This window comes from Pteronotus mesoamericanus, unplaced genomic scaffold (assembly GCF_021234165.1).
Source record: "Pteronotus mesoamericanus isolate MK-2021 breed Mesoamerican mustached bat unplaced genomic scaffold, CSHL_Meso_final scaffold_125, whole genome shotgun sequence".
NCBI lineage: Eukaryota > Metazoa > Chordata > Mammalia > Chiroptera > Mormoopidae > Pteronotus > Pteronotus mesoamericanus.
The window spans coordinates 3,642,257-3,662,608 of record NW_026555304.1 but is presented as its reverse complement, the minus strand read 5'-3'; the positions used below and the strand labels follow the sequence as shown (position 1 = coordinate 3,662,608).

Genomic DNA, 20,352 nt, shown 5'->3' with positions numbered 1-20,352 from the left:
TGGCAGCCCTGGTGGAAGCCATTCCAGGCCAGCAGGTACAGATCTACACATGCTTGTAGCCCATGGGTAAGAGTACAAACTTCTTAGCCAAGACCCTGCGTTTGAGTCCAGCCCTGTTACCGCGTAAGAATGCAGATGGGATAGGTGGTTCTGTGTCTCAGATTCCTCATCCATAAGTTAGGATACTAGCAATGCCTGCCTGTGAGGTCTTGTGGGGATGAAGTGACTGAACAGAGAGCTTGGTGACTCTGCTGTCTGTAGCATCATTCCAGGTGGCTGCATGACATTCTGGGGTGTGTTGCAACATGAGGTATGTCCTGTTGCTCTAAACCAGGGGTCCTCAACCCATTGGGCTGCCTGTTAGGAACTGGGCTGCACAGCAGGTGGTAAGCAGCAGGCAGCTCTAAGCATCACTGGTCTTACTGCCTGTGCCCTGCCTTCTGTCTCCTCCTCCACTCCTGTCCCTCGCCCCATCCATGGGAAAATTGTCTTCCACAAAATCGATCCCTGGTGCAAAAAAGGTTGGAGGCTGCTCTAAGCAGACTTTGGTGGTTGTCTGTGCGCCACCATCTTGAGGTTTATAGTGATGGTTTCTCAACCTTGTCAGTATGGCCAGCACAGCAGTAGCTGGGGTAACTTCCTGCTTTTTCTGTTGAGGGAGACTGCGGTTGCCTTGCTGAAGATAAATCCTGGGGTCTGGAATCAGGGTCCACACACTGCTTGCAGTGAGAAGCCAGCGGGCAGGCTGGCCTCTAAGGAACCTTTTGGATTTAGAGCTTTCCCACCCCCAGGTTCTGTGAGTGGTTCCCAGACCTCGCTGGGAGGAAGTGTACATGTGGTGGCATGGTGCCTAGGGCTGACCTCTCCTTCCCCTGCAGGTTCAGCAGTACCGGGTTGCCATGACTGCAAAGGACTGCTCCATCATGATCGCACTCTCCCCTTGTCTTCAGGACGAAAGGTGAGGTGCCCACTTCCCGCGTTGCATGTCTGGTCTAACAGGATTTTGTGGATTGACAAGAGTTGGTTTCCCCATATTTAGAGAGCCCATGCAGGATCACATTTATCCAGAGGCTGATCTCCAAGGCCTGCTTGGTATCATACCACTTACTAATTCTTGTTCTTTACAAGGTTGTAATTCAGTTAAAAAGATATTTATGGAGAATAATTTTAAAAGAGTGTTCTATTAAATAAAGATTATCATTTTCTAAGAAAATACCTTAAGGACTTAGAAGCTATTTGGATAGTGTGGTGCAAGTTCCTTTCTTTCAAAGAAAGCCCCAAGCTCCTGTCAAGGCTCTGAGGCCTGAGAAGGTGTAGGTTCCCATGGGCCTGTTCCTCTTCCTCTACCAGGTCCCGAAGTGCCCTGAAATGCCACATTCAGAGTCATTTTGAAGCCTTTAAAACAACACGTGCATTATTCTGCCTGTTTGCAGACTCTCTCCTTAGACACCATGTTGTCATCCATCATTTTTTAGGAATTCAGGATGAACCTGATAATCTCTTAGTAAATAGATGGCATCTTCAGCATTTGTCTTCAGGGTGCAAAATGCTACACACAGTATTTGTGGAATGTTCTGCATTTTTCTGACAAATGTTATTGGGTCAATGTGAGCTTGTCATTGGCTGCCAGCTGCCCATTTTTTCATAGGAAACACGGAGGGCCATTTATAGGGTATAAATTAAATTTAAAAAAGTCTATTTAGGTGAAAACTCCTGTTATCCACTCCCCCCACCAAATGCCCCTGGTGCTTAATTATGAGGAATCCATTTGCTGGATTAAGCTAGTGATGTTGGATGAGAGAAAACCACACAGATGTTATGATCTACTGCCTTGCCTGAAGCAAGGATGCAGTTGGGATACAGAAATGTGAGGGGCTGAGGGCCCAGGGCCCCAGTACCCTAAAAAAAAAAACCCCGACACATTAAAATAGAAGCCAGGATGGGAGTTCAGGAAGTTCTGAAACACATGGGCACCAGTCTCAGCCCCAGGGGTGGTACAGTGTTTAGGTGTCAGGGGCCATATACTGGGCTCATGAGGAGCTTCTGGTTGAAAGACAGACTTTTCGTAGGGATGGCCCTCTGGCCATGCTTCCATCAGGTGTTTGTGATGGATTCACTTTATCTTGTTGGGTGCTGGTTCTGAAGTGAGAAACTGAGGTATCCTCTAAAATGTGTAGCCCTGTTGAGGGCTGGAGACGTGGACTGTCCCAAGCTCAGCTCAGGCCCTGAGGGGAGACTTTGATGCAAGACCTTAATTTGCAAATCTGTTCCTCTGCTCTTCAGAAGGGAGTCACTAGGAACCCAGCTGCTGACCCATGGTTTGTTTTTCTTGTTGGCTGTATTTCAGAGCAGGAATGAAGTGAGAGTCTAAGCCTTGATTAGAGTCATCAGTACAGGAACAAGGTTGTTTGGCCTTCCTTCTCCCAGGCAGAAACTTTTGAAATTGGTGTTTTGTTTGTTTGACTTGTTTTTGTTTTGTTTTGTTTTTTAGTGATTTCTAAATAGTAGTTAAGCATGGGGAAGTGAGGACTCTTGACTACTTCCCTTCAGCTGCACTGAGCTCATCCAATGCATGTGACCAGTCACCTGGACCCAGACTGTGCACTGAGCATGCTGACAGGTTTAGAATTCAGAATTAGTCTCAGTGTTTTTAAGCACAAGTAAATGTTCACATATTTGTTACAAACATATGATTCTTCTGCTATTTAGAAGAACCACACAACTAAGCCCCAAGAAACAAAATACAAAACACTGCAGATACAGTTTGAGAATAAAACATGAAACTAGACACGGGGGAGGTGTGTATGAAAAGTCTGTTCTCGACATTTTATACATTTGGTTGTTGAATGGCCAGATCAACTTTCTACTTTTTCTTAGGTTTTGTAATACTTGGCCCATAATGCAGTATCTTTTTCAGCATTTACTTTTAACACTGGGATATGCGGAATGTCACAAGTATCCAAGATAATTGGTTTTTCATCTTTCTGTACTTTAATCCTCTCTTACCTGGTGTTTCAGAGCAGGCACCAGTCTGGTAGAAGCTTTAAACGCTGGTGCTCACAGCTGACAGATGGAGATTGGATGTATGTAGATGTACAGAATGGGCTACTTGTGAGCTAGGATCAGAGGAATTGGGAAGGCTGAAATTTTTTTTTTTTACTTTCAGCTCTGATCAAAGGCCCATCGTCCCTTCATCAAGATCCCGGTTTGCCTTCTCCGTGTCTGTATTGGATCTCGACCTTAAACCCTACGAGAGTATCCCTCATCAGTACAAACTGGATGGCAAGATAGTCAGCTACTACTCAAAGACTGTACATGCCAAAGACACCACCATGATGTCACCTAGGTTCAAGGAAAGTGAAGATTGTACCTTAGTTCTCCATAAAGTCTAACTTTTTTCCTGTGATGTCATTGAAACTTGAACATAGAATGTGAAGGTTGAACGATAGAGCTCTTTCCTCTTGTGTTGGGTGACTTTGGCTGTGAATGTTTTTGCTTTTTAACCATTGTTCAGGCGGGACTGCGTCTGCGAGACACAAAATGGAAGAAACACCTTCCAGGACAAGGAAGGTGAGATGTGAGACCTGTAGCATCTGTGTCCCAGAAAGCCCCTCTGGACAGTTTTTCCTTTCCACCGAAGGGTCATGTCTAATCTCTAATGCAAAAGGCCTTATTTTGAAACCCGAGATTTGGATCTTCTACAAGACTCCTAACATAGAAAACTTGAATTGTCATATATATCTTACAATTTGGACTTTTAAGAAACTTAAGAAAACAGGGATACTACTGGAACTTTCCCACCTGAGTTTCTTGGTCACTTTTTAATGCAAGCCACACGTCATCACAGGCTTGGGGATTCCCTGCTGCAAAGTGATGTGTTCTTGGTATAGATGTCAGTTCTGAGCACTGGGGACTCAGGGTCCCTGTGGAGGTGCTGCCTCCACCATTCTGTGCAGGAGCAACGAGGACCGTGGGACTCAGGTCATGGGCAAACACCACTCATGTGAGCGTTGACTTTCATTTTTTTTTTCTTTCTGAGTGATTTTGTCTTTAGCTTTAGGGGAGACAAGGAATTCTTTCTCACCTGAAGTTGCTGCTGTGGAAGCTGGAAGCAGATCTGTAACATGGAGCTGCTGAGCTTGGGGCAGCTCTGTGTTCATGGCAATTGTGGGTGTTTGGGGAACCTCAGCCAATTCTGCCAGAGCCAGTGATGTCTTGAGTTCTCATCCTCTCTGTACTTGTTTTTCCTCTGGTTTCACTGAGATATGTGCTGTTTGCAGCCTCAAGTGGTGTGCTGGGCCACCTCCCTGTCAGGACTCCTGACAAGATGGGCGACTCCTGGCTGGCACCAAGAGGGTTTGTGTTAGGTTCACCAAAAGTGTGCCTGGCTGCTATGAAACTGTTGGGAATCTTGGCTTCAGTTTTTTATTCTATGGTAGGTTATACACATTATTTATATCATTTTGGGGATTAATGAAGGCTTATTGTAATATAATAATATTAGTGAAGCCATGTAATTATATGAAAATACTACATGAAAATAAGAAGAATATTTTGATTGTAAATTTTTGTGGGAGACCTTTTCTGATCACTTGAGAATTACACTCATTTGAATTAAGAAAGTTTTTCTAGAATTTATTCTTTAATTCTTTCCTAACATTTACTTCTTACTTCTAAACTCAAATTGTTAAAAAGATACTCAAATGACATGTCTCATGTCTATGTCAGTGTGTTGGGGTACAGAGGCTTTGGAGACTCCACCTCTGGGTACTTGAGTGGAGCTGTGTTCTCATGCAAATCACAGAGTATGGGGAGGGAAGCAGCTGTCAGTGTTGTTTTGGCTGGAGGTTTTTTCTTGTCGCTGGCGTGGGACAGGGGAGGGATTGGCTGGAATGTGATCATGGCACACAATCTTGCCTGGCATCACCATCTTCATAGGACCCTGGGTCCCTGTGCATGGAGCTTGGGAACCCCAGCCTCTTGAGAAGGTGAGCTGGGCAGCCTCCTGGTGGTCTGCACTGGCTGGACTGAGCAGTCTGAAACTTGGGGGAAGAGGATACAGATGAACAGCCCCTGCTAGAAGGTCTTGTTCCAACCCTTTGCTCTCTTGACGCCACCATAGCCTCTTCTTACCTGACTGTGGCATTCATTTGATTGAAACACTCTTCTCACTAGTTCTAACATTGTAAATGGGTGACTGGGGTCAGTGCAGCACTTAGACTCTGGAGGACTTAAATGAAAACCCAGTTTCTTCTGTGTGGAGGAACAGGTACTGATGTTCCATGTGAAGGGACAATGCAGTCTTTGCTGTCTCACTGCATTTTTTTAAGCTCCACGGTTCCACTTTCTTGTGGATGACCAAAAAGAGTGAGTATCAGAGGACTTGCTGAGAGGTGCTGTAGATGCCTCCAAGTGCTGCTTTCCAGAGCAGGGAGGCGAGGAGGGTGGTGCACCTCCCCCAGGGTATCTGGGGAGTGTCTAAACAATGAGGCTTCAAGAGCCTCAGAGGGTGGGTGGCTGCCTCTGCCCTCAGGCTGGGTGTGGGAGGGGTACACAGCTGCTCCCCGCAGATCAGTGTTTGGCATTTTGTATTTAAATAGCTGTATTTATTTTTTCATGTCCTGACAGTTTATATATAATGTGTCATAACTGCACAGACAAGGTCTAAGGGTACGGTTTCTAAGTGGAAAACAACAAATGTTTATATTCAATAAAATCACATGCTTCCTGGTGCAGCATCTGACTCCTAGGTGTTACTGTTTGCGAACTAGTGGTTTTCCTCTGTGCAGAGTGTTCTTATTAGGCTTTCTAAAGCCACTTCAATGCCTAGTGCGCCCAGCAGGGTTCGGAAGCTGAGAGGAGCAGTTTCTATTACTCCCTTCTGGTCCAACTCCAGGGCTGTAAAGAAAAAAAACTGGGTAAGAAACTTCATCTAGACCCTTTCTGCCTCACCAAGTGGCCAGCCTGTGTCATGGCTGTGAATGCAGCTCACTGCATGCCGGAGGCAGAGAGAGAACATCCCCCTTGTGCACTCAGCCCAGGAGAGCCTTGGGGGAGCAATCACCCTGTTTGTGCCTTTTTAGTGATTATTGATAAAAGTATTTTAAAAACTGATGTAAAGAGTACAATAATGAGATTTCCAATTTTTGATTGTCATGTAAAACTAGATGAAATAAGTAGGTGCATATTAAGAAGTCACCAGAATACCCTCATGGGACCCTTCCATACCTTGCTGTGGCACTTTAGTGAGAAGATCCAGCTTCGGCAAAACCTTCCCTTCTTCATCTATTTGTATCCTCCAAATGATGACTAATTCAAAGCTGAAAAAGGTAAGATTCATCACTAAGTGCCTGTAAAACCTGGTTAAAAGAGTGAATTCTACCCCTTGCCTGGTGGTTCCGTTGGTTGGAGCATTGTCCTGATGCACCAAGGTTGAGGGTTCAATCCCTGGTCAGAGCACATACAGGAATCAACCAATGGGATACTGGCTGTGTCTGTGGGTGTACAGGTGAGACAGTCACTGTGGCTGTTCTGGCATAGGGCTTGTGGCCGGCCCCTCTGTTCAGGCCAGTCTGGTTGGAGCAGACCCTGAGGACCAGCTTGGCAAGATGGCGTAGGGACTGTGAGGCTCTTCCCCTGAGAAGGGGGGTTGCAGGGCTGTCAAGTTATGTATAAGCTGGTGGTGCCACTGTCTTCGCAGACCTGGGGGCTGTGGTTTCGCCCAGGAAGTTTCCAGGAGATGGTTCCATGTGCAAGGACAAGAGTTCTTAAGGCCATGTGGATGAATAGAAGTTGATTGACATCCTTTTTCCCCCCTCCCGTTCCTGGCTTTAAGCCCACATCTTTGATTACAGTGTGACAGACACCTTTCTGTGTTCTGGCCCCATTCATGTACCTCCAAGATGGTGACCTAGGTAAACACGGCTCCCCCCTCACACAACCACATCAAAATTACAACTAAACTATAGAACAACCATCACTCAGAACCAGCAGAAATTGAGGGAATGGAGGTCTTGCAACGATGGAATTAAAGAAACCATGTCCATCCATCCAGTCTGATAGGAGGGGTAGGGATGCTGAGATGTGGAACAGGCTGGTCCCACACCCACGTGTGGCAGATAAAAAGCAGGAGGAAGATCCCTGGAGCTTGTGGTCCCAGCCCCACACTAGACACCCCCTAGTCCAGGGTTCCAGTGCTGGAAAGGTAAGTCCCTGTGGCTTCTGGCTGTAAAAACCAGTGGAGATTGCCTCGGCAGAAGAAACTGCTGGATTCCTAGCCAGTCCCTCTTAAAGGGTCCGCACATGGATTTAGTGAGACTCATTCCCACTGAATGCAGCACCAGGGCAGCAGCTTGAAAGGTACCAGTGGCATATGGGTAGAAATTGAAGTGACTGGCATCAGGGCGAGAGCTGGGGGCAGCTTTCTCCAAGAAGAAACTGCAGAGTCCACGGTTCGTCTTCTGCGCCTGCCCCGCACAGAGCCACAGAGCACAGCACCGTATATAAGACTCCATCAACCTGGAGTCTCCACTGTTTACCCGGCCCTGGTGATTCTCTGCCCCACCAAACTTACAGGGCCACCCAAATGGTTAACGATGGCTTTTCCATAAAAATGACTTGTCTTGCACATGCATCTGATATTTCTAAGTCCTCAAACAGCAGCTGACCTCAGTGAGCCCCCATACCTTGCTAAGTGGCCTCAGGCCTGGCACTAGCAGCAGCTAGCCTTAGTTCACAGTCTGCCCTCACTAGGGCACAAGAAGCAGCCAAATGCAGATTGCTTTATAGCTTATGCCAAGTGGCCCCAGACAGAACACAAGCATACCCCAGAGCCCTGCTGAAGTAAGTCTTGAAGCCCTGCTCTGTGGAGTGGGCTGTTGCACAGCTGATACTTCACGGAGAGTAGAGGTTGGTGGTTAGTGGTCATAGCCAGCCCTTGCAGCTGACTGGCCTGGGTAAAAATCCCTTCCATTGACCTGCCAACAGCAATCAAGGCTCAACTACAAGAGGAGGGTGTGCTCAAACTACATGGTGTGCACACCTCAAGTACTCAGCTTGGGTAATAGGAGAGGCTGTGCCACTGGGGCCCACAGGGCACCTACTGCATTAGGCCATGCTACCAAGATATGGAGTCATAGCAGCTCTTTGTAATACACTGAAACAAAAACAGAGATGCTCTCAAAATGAGGAGACAAACATGGCCCAAATGAAAGAATAGAATAAAACTGAAAAAGAACTAAACAAAATGGAAACAAGCAATCTACTAGATGCAGAGTTCAAAACACTTGTTATAAGGATGCTCAAGGAAATAAAAAAGATCTAGTCAGAAACTAAGGGTACATTACTTAAAGAACAATTGACCGGAAATCAACAGTAGAGTGGATGAAGCCGAGAATCAAATCAATGTTTTGGAACATAAAGAAGTGAAAAACAACTAATCAGAACAGCAAGGAAAAGAATTAAAAAAAAAGTTGAAGACAGTATAAGGACTCTGGACAACATCAAGTGTACCAACATTCACCTCATTGGGGTGGCAGGAGCAGAGAAAGAGCAAGAAATTAGAAGTCTATTTGAAAAAACAGTGACAGAAAACTTCCTTATCTTGGGGAAGGAAACAGACATAAAAGTCCAGGAGGCACAGAGTCCCAGTCAAGATGGATGCACAGAGACCAACACCAAGACACATCAAAATAAGGCCAAATGTTAAACACAGAAAATCTCAAAAGCAGCAATAGAAAAGCAGGTAGTACTCTACAAGGGAGTTCCCATAAGACTGTCAGCTGATTTCTCAAAAGAAACTTTGCAGGCTAGAAGGGATTAGCAAGAAATATTCAAAGGGATAAAAAGCAAGGACCTACACCCAAGATTACTATACCCAGTAAAGCTATCATTTAGAATCCAAGGGAGGATAAAGAGCTTCCTAAACAGGAAGAAGCTTTTAAAGGAGTTCATCGTCACCAAACCATTATATATGAAATATTAAAGGGCCTTATTTAAGAAAAAGAGATCAAAACTATGAACAATAAAATGGCAATAAATACATATCTATCAACAATTGAATCTAAAAACCAAACAAGCAAAACAGAAACAGAATCCTAGATACAGAGAATGGGCGATGGCAGCCAGATGGGTTGAGGAATTGGAGGAACAGGTGAAAAGCTGAATGGATTAAAAAGCACAAATTGGTACTACAGAATAGTCATGGTGATGTAGAGTACAATATAGGAAATGGAGAAGCCAAAGAAATTACGTGCATGACCCATGGACCTGAACAAAGCTGTGGGGATTGCCTGAGGGAGCGGGGTGGTGCTGGGTGGAGGAGGGCAAAGGGGGAAAAACTGGGACAACTGTAATAGCACAATCAACAAAATATAATTTTAAAAGAGAATCAACCAGCGGATGCTTAAGTAAGTGGCACAGATCTCTCTCAGGAAAAAAGCAAACGAACGAACAAACAAAAAGCTCTATGCTCTATGCAGTGGGAAGAGGGACACCCACTCAGGCAGGAACTCTGTTCTCCTTTGACCATCCTGGGGCTGTGCTCCGTTGACCCTGTTCCTAAAGACTTCCATCCACAGATGAAGAGTATATATGTTGGTTAGTCATGAATACATGTTCATCATCATGAACAAACAGGAAAATGGAAACAAAGACAATATTAGGGTGACAGTATAAATGAAGTACATGATAGTAACAGGAACTTAAAATTTCCTATGAGAAATACAAATTGATAAACTACTTTGCATAGAATTTGGCAGTAGCAGAAAGCTGAACCTACTCTGTAACTAGGAAGTGCATTTCTAGATATATGTCCAAGAGAAGCTTGTTGATGAATAACCCAAATGCTCAACACCTGAAGAATACAGAAAAATATATATATGCCTAGTAGAGTATTATTACTGAAAATGAATGGTCTATAGCTACATGTGTCACCAGAGGTGAATCTGGAAAATATTTTACTACTAAAAGGCAAGTCCCAGAAGCCTACATAATTATGACACCAGTTTAAGACTTGAAAACAAAATCAAACATCTCTAAGCACTACTATGCAAGTTATCAAAGTACATTTATGTGCACACTCACAAGTGTCCATAACAGCAGAGAAGAGACCCCCATCCCTCCATCCCTCCCTCCCTCTGTCAGCACTTGCTGCCTCCTGAACTTTCTAGAATAAGTTGAACAAAATAACTCCACCACTTCTAGGCCTCCCCTCCTTGGTGCCCTAAGGGCCCCTGCAGTGAAACCAGCACCTGCTGAACTTTTGCTCATCCAGCTGTGGTTTACCATCCCCACACTGCACTCCTCCTTCACCCAGCAAGGCCTTCTTCCTATTTTCCTACCATCAGCTACCTATCTGTTATGAATTCACAGACATTTCTCGACATGTCAGATAGTTTACATTTGTCCTCTACTAATTATAATCCTTGTTTTTAACAGGAAACCACCATGTGATTGCTGGGGAGGGACTTGGCCAGCAAGGAAGGTACAGGGTGCCATGGGGCACTTGCACTCACCCTGGCTGGCTGGTGCTCTGGATCCCCATGTAGCTGGAGGAAGCCCCCTCCAAGAGGTGCACAGACTCTGGGTACTTTTCCTGTGAGAAGAAGAAAACTTACTAGTTTTAAAGTCATTCTTTATTTTTCAATTACAGTTGGCAACAATATAATATTAGTTTCAGGTGTACACCCCAGTGATTAGACATAATATAACTTACTAAGTGATCACCCAAAAAATCTCACACCCATCTGACACTGTACATAGTTATTAGGATATTATTGACTGTATTCTCTATGCTGTAGTTTATATCCCCATAATTATTTTTTAAAAACCAATCTGTAATTCTTAATCCCTTTACCTTTGCACTCCCAATTCCCCTTCCATTTGGCAATTGTCAAAATTTTCTCTGTTTCTATAAGTCTGTTTCTGTTCTGCCTGTTTGGTTTTTAGATTCAGTTGTTGATATGTATTTATTGCCATTTTATTAAGATTTTTTTTTTTTGTCTTTTTAAAGACCTTTAACAGTTCATATGATGCTGGTTTGGTAGTGATGAACTCCTTTAGCTTTTTCTTCTCTGGGAAGCTCTTTATATGTCCTTCAATTCTAAATGATAGCTTTGCTGGTGAGAGTAATCTTGGGTGTCGGTCCTTGCTTTTCATCACTTTGAATATTTCTTGTCAACCCCTTCTAGCCTGCAAAGTTTCTTTGGAGAAATCAGTTGACAGTATTAGGGAGTCTCCCTGGTAGGAAACTAACTGCTTTTCTCTTGTTTAAGAGCTCTGCACTTCTTGGACTTGTATGTCTATTTCCTTCACCAAGGTAGGGAAGTTTTCTGTCATTTTTTCAAATAGCTTTTCAATTTCTTGCTCTCTCTCTCCTTCTAGCTCCCCAATGATGCAAATGTCGGTACACATGAAGTTGTCCCAGAGGCTCCTTACACTATCCTCATTTTTTAAAAATTCTTTTTTCTTCTAGCTGTTCTGATTGGATGTTTTTTTGCTTTCTTATATTCCAAATCACCAATTTGATTCTCCTCTCATCATCATCCAATCTGTTGATTTCCTATAAATTGTTCTTTATTTCAATCAGTTTACCATTCATTTCTGACTGGATCTTTTTTATTTTGTTGAGGTCCTCACAAATTTCCTTGAGCATCCTTATAACAAGTGTTTTGAACTCTGCATCTAGTAGATTGCTTATCTCCATTTTGTTTAGTTCTTTTTCTGGAGTTTTATTCTCTTCTTTCATTTGGGCCACGTTTCTTTGTCTCCTCATTTTCACAGTCTCTCTGTTTTTGTTTCTATGTATTAGGTAGAGTTGCTATGTCTCCCAGTTGTGGTAAAATGGCTTAATGTGGTAGGTGTCCTGTAGGGCCCAGTGGCACAGCCTTTCCTATCACCCAAGCCGTGTACTCAGGATGCTCCAACTGTGTGGGCTGTGTACACCCTCCTCTTGTAGTTGAGCCTTGATTGCTGTTGGAATGTCCAAGGTGAGCCATCACCTGTGTCCAGGGCCACCTGACGTAAGCTACAAAGCAACCTGCAGATGGCTGCTACTTGTATTGGACTTGGACATGCCCAGGTGAGTCTAAGCTGTGAACAAAGGCTGCCTGTTGCTAGGGCCAGACTCTGGGCCACTTAGTGAGAGGTACAAGGCTCACTGAGGACAGATGCTGCTTGTTTGAGAGATTTTAGTAAAGTCTTAAGTATGGATCAAGACAAGCCATTGGTAAGGAAAAGTGACTGGAACAACTTGGGTGGGCCTGAAAGTTGGGTCAGGCCTCAGTAAGTCACCAGGGTGAAGCAAACAGTGTGAGTAAGGTTCACGGAGACTCAGATATGGTGCCCACCTGTTGTCTCTGTAGGTGGAAGGCTCATCAAAGAACTATGGCCTCTGCCAGCACTTCTGCCTGGGAGAAAGTTCTCACACTGATGCCAGGCAATTCATTTCCTCCCTGTGTGCCTCTGGTGCCTTTCAAGTTACTGCCCCGGTATTGGAGCTCAGAGGGAGTGATTCCCAGTAAGTCTATGCATGGGCCCTTTAAGGGGAATACCTGGAATTCCCTCAGCCTCTATCCCCACTGGTTTTTACAGCCAGAAGTTATGGGGACTTCTCTTGCTGGCACTGGAACCTTGGGCTGGGGACCAGGTATGGGGCTGGGAACCCCTACTCCTCAGCGGGGGAACCTCTGCAGCCAAGGTATCCCTCCCAATTTTTATCCTACACACATGGGTGTGGGTCCAGCCTATTCCACATCTCCACCCCTCCTACGAGTCTTGATGTAGCTGCTTTAATTCCCTAGTTATAGGACTTTCATTCGGCCAGATGTTAGGCAGTTCTAAATGTTTTATAGTTTGGTTGCAATTTTGATACGGCTGTGGGAGAATGCAAAAATACCATGTTCACCTATGCCACCATCTTGATCAGAAGCCCCCTTATTATATTTTTTTCATAGAGCAATCTGTAGGGCACAGGCACACTGACCCAGAGGACTGGGGAGAAGCAAGCAACCCTTTCAATGTGTCTTTCACATTCCCTGAAAGTCTAAGTTTCTGATGTGCCAATCGCTTGTCCAACACAGGGCATCATCATGCCCTGGCCACAGCCACTCACACTCCTGCCTTCAGTGCTGTTCTAGATCTTTCCACTGCCACAAGGCCCCCAAACTGCCACACTGTCAACTCTCCAATGTTAACATGTTACAGAACAACTTCATTCTGATTTCACCAATTTGTCCGTGCAAGGTCCTGCATTTGGCTGTCGTGCCTCCTTAAGTCCCCTCAGATCTGAGGTAGCCTTTCTGTCTGCCCTTGAGGAGGCCAGTCAGGCATGCTGTGCAGTGTCCCTTAGGACAGAGAGTCCAGCTGACTTACCCAGGTGATTTTGACCCTGATAACTGAGGTGAGGTATAGTGTGCCAGCTTCCTCGCTGTAAGGCAACTATTAGCATTCAATTTTAAAAGCTAATGCATGTGGGCTGCCCCCTCCTCTACCTACAGTGGGTGCTCCTACCCTGTATGTCCTCACACTTGACACCACATCACCCTGGCCTGCCTGTTGATAACTGTGGGCAGATGGCTCCTACATAGTGCAGGGCCTCCCAGAGCCTACCATCGACCTGGTTGTCTCCCTCAACGGGCACAGTTCTGGCTATTCTGGGAAATGGGGTTCTGGGGAGCAGGCTCTGCAAAAAGTAAGCCTCATGGTAAGGCTGTGTCCCATTTAAGAGTTAAAAATATACTCTAAAACTGGGAAATGAAGTGGAATTTCACAAATTTCTAGGCTTGCAAACTCTTTAAGGTAGAGTTGGCTCCCCCCACCTAGCCAGGTAATGCAATAATTCTGGAAATGTCTATACTTCCTACTATTCACAGTAGACCCAGGGTGGGGCAAATGTAGGTTTACAGTTGTATAAGAAACACAGAGTTTACTCTTGTACTATTATTTATTATTGTATTGTTTTCTACATGAACAACTGTAAATCTACTTTGTCCCACCCTGTATATCAGACCTGACACCACATTTCTTTTTATTTTACTTTTTAAAAATATATTTTATTTTTTTATTTTTAGAGGGTGGGGAGGGAGATAAACATTGATGTGTGAGAGAAACATTGATTGACTGCCTCTCGCACACCCCCAACTGGGAACCTGGCCTGCCACGCAGGCATGTGCCCTGACCGGGAATGGAATTGTCAACCTTTTGGTTTGAGGAATAACGCCAAACCCACTGAGTCACATCAGTCAGGGCCTGACACCTTAATTTAGACTTGACTTGCAGGTCATTAGCACAACAAAGTTTTGCAGGGATCTGAACAGACTGTTTCCCATGGATAGAGTCACTTGTCTTTTTGCCTGCTCTTGAGAGAATGGATTGTGGGTTTGGGGGTGATATAAGAGAGACCATTAGAGTAGGCTTCACAGTGAGACTTCGAGTTCCTAGGATCAGCTTTTGAAAGACACATTTCTCTCTTCTTACAACTCTTGATGCAGAAATGGCCACCTGGGCTGATGCTAAAGTCAGATGTGAGTCCCACTATGTTCCAAACCCAAACCCAGCTACTGTGGCCACTCCAGTCTTCAAGGAAGGACAGTGAGGTACAATGTCATCTGAGAAACACTCAGTCTAGAAGTCAGAGAACCCTGAGACAAGGGGCAGGGCTAAACTGGGGGTGTGCAGAACCTGCGGGCTTCAGAGGATGGGCCTTCCTGAGGCTGCAGGTATTTGGTGGACTGAATCAGCTCTGTCAAATGAGGTCTAGTGGGGAGAAAGATGGGTCACCGCTTTTTAAGGACCAGCCCACATATCAGTGAACTTGTTCCCAGCATGTGAGACCAGTGCTCCCAGACCTCTGTGTGTGAAAGACGCTGACGGGCCAAGAACATACCCAAACATGAAGCTGTTCTGACCAAATTCTGGGTGCGCCTGGTTTAAGCTTATAGACAATTTCTAATTTCAGCAGAACAGTTTTTGTTGGAAAATTTATACCTAAGTGTTTTAAATGGAAAGTGCTGGTTGGCTTTTAAACCTCAAGCTCTTCTAAATGAGTAACAACTGTATGAAGAATGCAGAAGAGAATGTGTGGATGTGGCTGTGTCACCTTCAGGCTGAGCCACTGCAGCATGTGGCCTGGGCTGGCTCCAGCATGGGGCCTAGGGCAGCACAGGTTGGCTGCAGGCCCAGACCCCAAGCAGACCTCACAGCCTCTCCAGGCCTTACCCCCATGAGCAAAAGGAGGGTTTAGATTAGAAGCTTTCACTAAGAAATAAATCGTACTCTCCTTAGTTTTCTTTCCTTCTCTCTCTCTCTTTTTTTTTTTTTTTAAACACCAAAAGTAGAAATGCTGACATTAGGAAAAGGTCTGGCATTCAGTATGTGTTTCTAGAGAGCTTTTGCAGGGATTGTGTGGCCAGTTTCCCTTCACACAAGTGAATAATATTACCCTGTTTGTCCAGCTTTGTTCATTTGCCTGGTCACCTCAAATATGTTCAGAGTACAGCCACAGGAAGAAAGCAGCTAATGGCTGAGCACCCAAACACAAATAGAGGGTCTCATCAATAGAAGTGCACGGGTGGCTTTGAGAGGGAAGACAGAAAGTTGTGAAAAATGATACAACTCTAAATGCAAAGTGGGCCTCAGGTCACTTAATATAAGATTAGCACATCTAGTCCTGGCTGGTGGCTCAGTTGGTTGGAGTGTTATCAGTACATCAAAAGGTGTGGGTTTGATCCTCAGTCAGGGTGTGTATGGGAGGCAACCGATAGATGTTTCTCTTTCTCCTCACCCCCTCTAAAATCAATAAATATATCCTTGGGTAAGGATTAAGAAAAAAAGACATCTCAACAGCAATTGAAAGTTTTACATATTACTGTATCTGACATTCATAAAAAAAATAACTGAATCATCAAGAAAGGGTTAAGATGGATATATACTGATAAGGCACAGATCTGGCCAATATGTTTTAGAATACTTTCCATGAAAAGGAGCTGCACACATACAAAAAGCTTAACTGGAAAACATTCAGACTGATCTGGAAAGCACCTCAGATATTTCGCATTCTGCCACCAACAAAGCCAAGACCCAGGTGTGTGCATAAGGGGAGTGGATGGGAGGCCTGTGCCCCCAGTGCCACTGGGAAGGCCAGGAAGAAGCTTCCCTATATGAGTGCTTTGCACACGCTGGGCTCATCAGGCTTCCACAGGAAGCTTGTCCTACGCAGTGATTCACAATGGGTGTTTATTCAGCTGCTTGCCATATGCCTGGAGTTTGCATCCAGAAACTCTCCTGATGTTTATGATAGAAAAATGGTGGCGATGAGAATGATGGCGGTTTAATATCCAGTCCCAGTTTTATGCCTGAGACCCACTTTCTGTTGGAATGTTTGCTGGGTGCTGGTCCAAAGGGAACAAATTTTTCACAGAACTTTAGAGAACCAGGTTTGTGTATATTATCAGTCATTCCATCCCAAGAGTGGGATATCGAATGGTATTTTTTTTTCTGATTTCTACTTCTTCTATTGCATTGCTGGTGTACAAAAATGCCTTTGATTTCTGAATATTGATTTTGTATCCTGCTGTTTTGCCAAATTCACTTATTAGGTTGAGGAGTTTTTTGGTAGAGTCTACAGGGTTCTCCATGTACACTATCATGTCATCTGCAAACAATGATAGCTTTACTTCCTGCTTTCCTATTTGGATGCCTTTTATCTCTTTCTCTTGTCTGACCACTGTGGCTAGGACTTCCAATACGATGTTGAAAAGAAGTGGTAAGAGCGGATATCCTTGTCATGTTCCCGATCTTAGTGGGAAAGCTTTCAGTTTTTGCCCGTTGAGTATGATATTGGCTGTAGGTTTTCTATATATGGCCTTTATTACGTTGAGGAATGCCCCATTGATTCCCATTTTGCTGAGTGTTTTGATCATAAATGGGTGCTGTACCTTATCGAATGCTTTTTCTGCATCTATTGAGATGATCATGTGGTTTTTGTCTTTTCTTTTATTTATGTGATGTATCACGTTTACTGATTTGCGTATATTGAACCATCCCTGCATGCCTGGGATGAATCCCACTCGATCATGGTTGATAATCTTTTGAATGTATTGCTGGATGCGGTTTGCCAATAGTTTGTTGAGGATTTTAGCTCTATGTTCATCAGCGAAATTGGCCTGTAGTTTTCTTTCTTTGTAGGGTCTTTATCTGGTTTTGGGATCAGGGTGATGCTGGCCTCATAGAAAGAGTCTGGGAGTCTTCCCTCCTCTCGGATTTTTTGTAGTAGTCTGAGAAGGACAGGGGTTAGCTCTTCCTTAAATGTTTTGAAAAATTCTCTTGTGAAACGGTCTGACCCTGGGCTTTTGTGTGTCGGGTGTTTCTTGATTACCGCTTCAATTTCCCCAGGTGTTATCAGTCTGTTCAAGCTTTCTGTTTCTTTCTCCTTCAGTGTTGGAAGATTATACTTTTCTAGAAATTTGTCCATTTCATCAAGATTTTCAAATTTCTTGGCATATAATTGTTCATAGTAGTTTCTGACGATGCTTTGTATTTCTGTAGTTTCAGTTGTTATTTCTCCTCTTTCATTTCTGATATTATTAATTTGGGTCCTCTCCCTCTTTTTCTTGATGAGTCTGCTTAAAGGCTTGTCAATTTTATTTATCTTTTCAAAGAACCAGCTTCTGGCTTGGTTGATCCTCTGAATTGTTCTTTTTGTCTCTATGTCATTCAATTCTGCCCTAATCTTGACTATTTCCTTCCTTCTACTTGCTCTGGGATTTATTTGTTATTGTTTCTCCAGTTCTTGAAGTTGTAGTGTTAGGTCTTTTATTTGAAATGTTTCTCTCTTTTTTAGGTAAGCCTGTATTGCTATGAACTTCCCTCTCAGACTGCCTTTGCTGTGTCCCATAGAAAAGTTTTGGACTGTTGTCTGTTCATTTCCATTTGTTTCCAGAAATTTTTTGATTTCTTCTCTTATCTCATTATTGACCCATTGATTGTTTAATAGTCTACTGTTCAGTCTCCATGAGTTTGCAAGTTTTTGAAGTTTCTCTTTGGGGTTGATTTCCAGTTTCAAGCCCTTGTAGTCCGAGAAAAAGTTTCGTATGATTTCAGTTTTCCTGAATTTGCTGAGGCTTGCTTTGTGTCCTGTCATGTGGTCTATCTTTGAAAAACTGCCATGAGTATTTGAAAAGAATGTGTATTTTTCTTGTTTGGGATGTAAGGTTCTATATATGTCAGTTAAGTCTCTTTGACTCAGTGTGTCATTCAGCACCACAATATGTTTATTAATGTTTTGTTTGGAAGATCTGTCCATTTTTGACAGTGGGGTGTTGAAATCCCCTACTATCAGTGTGTTGCTGTCTATATCTTTTCTGAAGTCGTCCAACAATTTCCTTATATACTTGGTGGCTCCTGTATTGGGAGCATATAAGTTTACAATGTTTATGTCTTCATGATAGATTCTTCCTGTACATATTATAAAGTGCCCCTCTGGGTCTCTTTTTATGGCCTTTGTTTTCAAATCTACTTTGTCTGATAGAAGTATGGCAGCCCCGGCCTTTTTCTCTTGCCCATTTGCTTGGAATATTATTTTCCATCCCTTTACTTTCAATCTGTGTAGGTCTCTTGCTCTGAGGTGGGTCTCCTGCAGGCAGCATATGTGTGGGTCATGTTTTCTTATCCATTCAGCTACCCTGTGCCTTTTGATCGGGGCATTTAGTCCATTCACATTGAGAGATACTACTGATAGAAACTTACTCATCTTTTCTCTTTGTACCTGTGTTCCCCTCTCCCTCATTCTTTTCCTTCATCTTCTTAAACCAGTTCCCTTAGCATATCTTGGAGTGCTGGTTTGGTAGAGATGTATTCTTTTAGCCTTCTCTTGTCTGGGAAACTCCGTATTTCCCCTTCTGTTTTAATGGAGAGCCTTGCTGGGTAGAGCAGCCTTGGCTGTAGGCCCTTGCTTTTCATGACTTGGAATATTTGTTGCCATTCCCTTCTGGCTTGCAGTGTTTCTGTTGAGAAGTCAGCTCCTAGGCGTATCGGGGCCCCCTTGTATGTTACTTCCTCCTTCTCTCTTGCTGCCTTGAGGATTCTGTCTTTGTCTTTGATAGTCGCCATTTTAATGATGATGTTTCTTGGAGTGGACCTCCTTGAGTCCCTCTTGAGTGGGGTCCTCTGTGCCTCCTGGATCCATGAGAGCCTTTCTCTCCTCAAATGAGGGAAATTTTCCATCATTACTTTTTCGAGGAGGTTCTCTATCCCTTGCTCCTCTTCTTCTCCTTCTGGTATCCCTATTATACGGATATTATTGCGTTTCAGGTTGTCCTGCATTTCCCTTCATGCCTCTTCATTCTTTTTGAGTCTTTTTTTCCATTTCTTGTTCTCTCTGAGAGCTTTTTTGTACCTTATCCTCCATCTCACTGATTCGATGCTCGGCTTCATCCAGCCTACTTTGGATTCCTTCTACTGTGTTCTTCAATTCAGAAATGGTGTTCTTCATATCCTCTTGTGTCTTCTTGATAGTTTCTATGTCCTTTTCCAGGTTGATATAGTTTGTTGTAAGATCCTGATAGTTTCTCTGCAGTTTCTCATAGTTATCTTTGAGCTGGCTGAGCTCATTGAACTTCCTTAGAACCATTGTCTTGAATTCAATATCTGAGAGTTCCCGTGCCTCTATTTCATTGAGCTCTCTCTGTGGGGAGTCCCCTTTTCCACTCATTTGGGGGGAACTTCTTTTTCTTCCCATTTTTGTGAGAGTCTGTTAAGTAATTTACGTCTTTATTTATTTATTTTTGCTTCTGTTTCAATTGGGCTGTCTAGATTTCCTGACTTTGTGGATTAAACTTCTATGGTAGTAGGTGGGTCTTTTTATTTATTTATTTATTTATTTTTCCCTTTACTTTTCTTTCTGGGCCTGCCTCTGATGATGTCAGTTGTTGACCCTATAGGACCTTGGGTTGTTTGTTTGAGCCTTCCAGGAGTCTACTGTCTGTGTCTGACTCCTGCTTGGGGGAGCTCTGTGACCCCTTCGGTCAGGGCTGGACTATTTTTTGGGATCGCTCCGCACTCTCACACAGGCTCCTTGTTCGTGCTCCCCCGCGCCGCAGGATCCTCCGCCTTCCTGGGTTCGTGTGTGCTTGCCCCAGACCAGGGGGCTTATTCGTTATCTCGCGAACTCGTCTGTCCCCCCTGGATGGCTGGATCCCCGGCACTGGTCCGTTTAGGGTCTTCTACTGTGTGTTTTCCCCACTTTTGGCTCTTTGGGTGCATTGCTTGCCCTCGCCAAATGGAGACTACGGAAATGGGAGGAAGTCAGCTCCAGGACTCTCCGGTTAATCCTGTCTCCGGTCTCTCCTCCAGGGA

At 44.1% G+C, this 20,352-nt stretch overlaps 2 protein-coding genes across 4 annotated transcripts in view; one reads left to right on the top strand and one right to left on the bottom strand.

The window, feature by feature from the left end:
- The window catches only part of IPPK (inositol-pentakisphosphate 2-kinase), a 54,263-nt gene extending 48,993 nt beyond the window's left edge, over positions 1-5,270 (top strand). For all 3 annotated transcript variants that reach the window (XM_054588009.1, XM_054588011.1, XM_054588010.1), the window contains 2 exons: positions 879-958; positions 3,167-5,270. In XM_054588009.1, the coding sequence (XP_054443984.1) occupies positions 879-958; positions 3,167-3,392 (306 nt within the window). In that variant the 3' untranslated portion in view covers positions 3,393-5,270. The remainder of the gene's footprint in view (positions 1-878; positions 959-3,166) is intronic.
- Positions 5,271-5,745: 475 nt separating this feature from the next.
- The window catches only part of CENPP (centromere protein P), a 329,764-nt gene continuing 315,157 nt past the window's right edge, over positions 5,746-20,352 (bottom strand). Inside the window, exons 6-8 of the mRNA XM_054588017.1 lie at positions 10,515-10,594; positions 6,229-6,320; positions 5,746-5,898 (exon numbers count right to left, since the gene is read on the bottom strand). Coding sequence (XP_054443992.1) covers positions 5,768-5,898; positions 6,229-6,320; positions 10,515-10,594 — 303 coding nt within the window. The 3' untranslated portion in view covers positions 5,746-5,767. The remainder of the gene's footprint in view (positions 5,899-6,228; positions 6,321-10,514; positions 10,595-20,352) is intronic.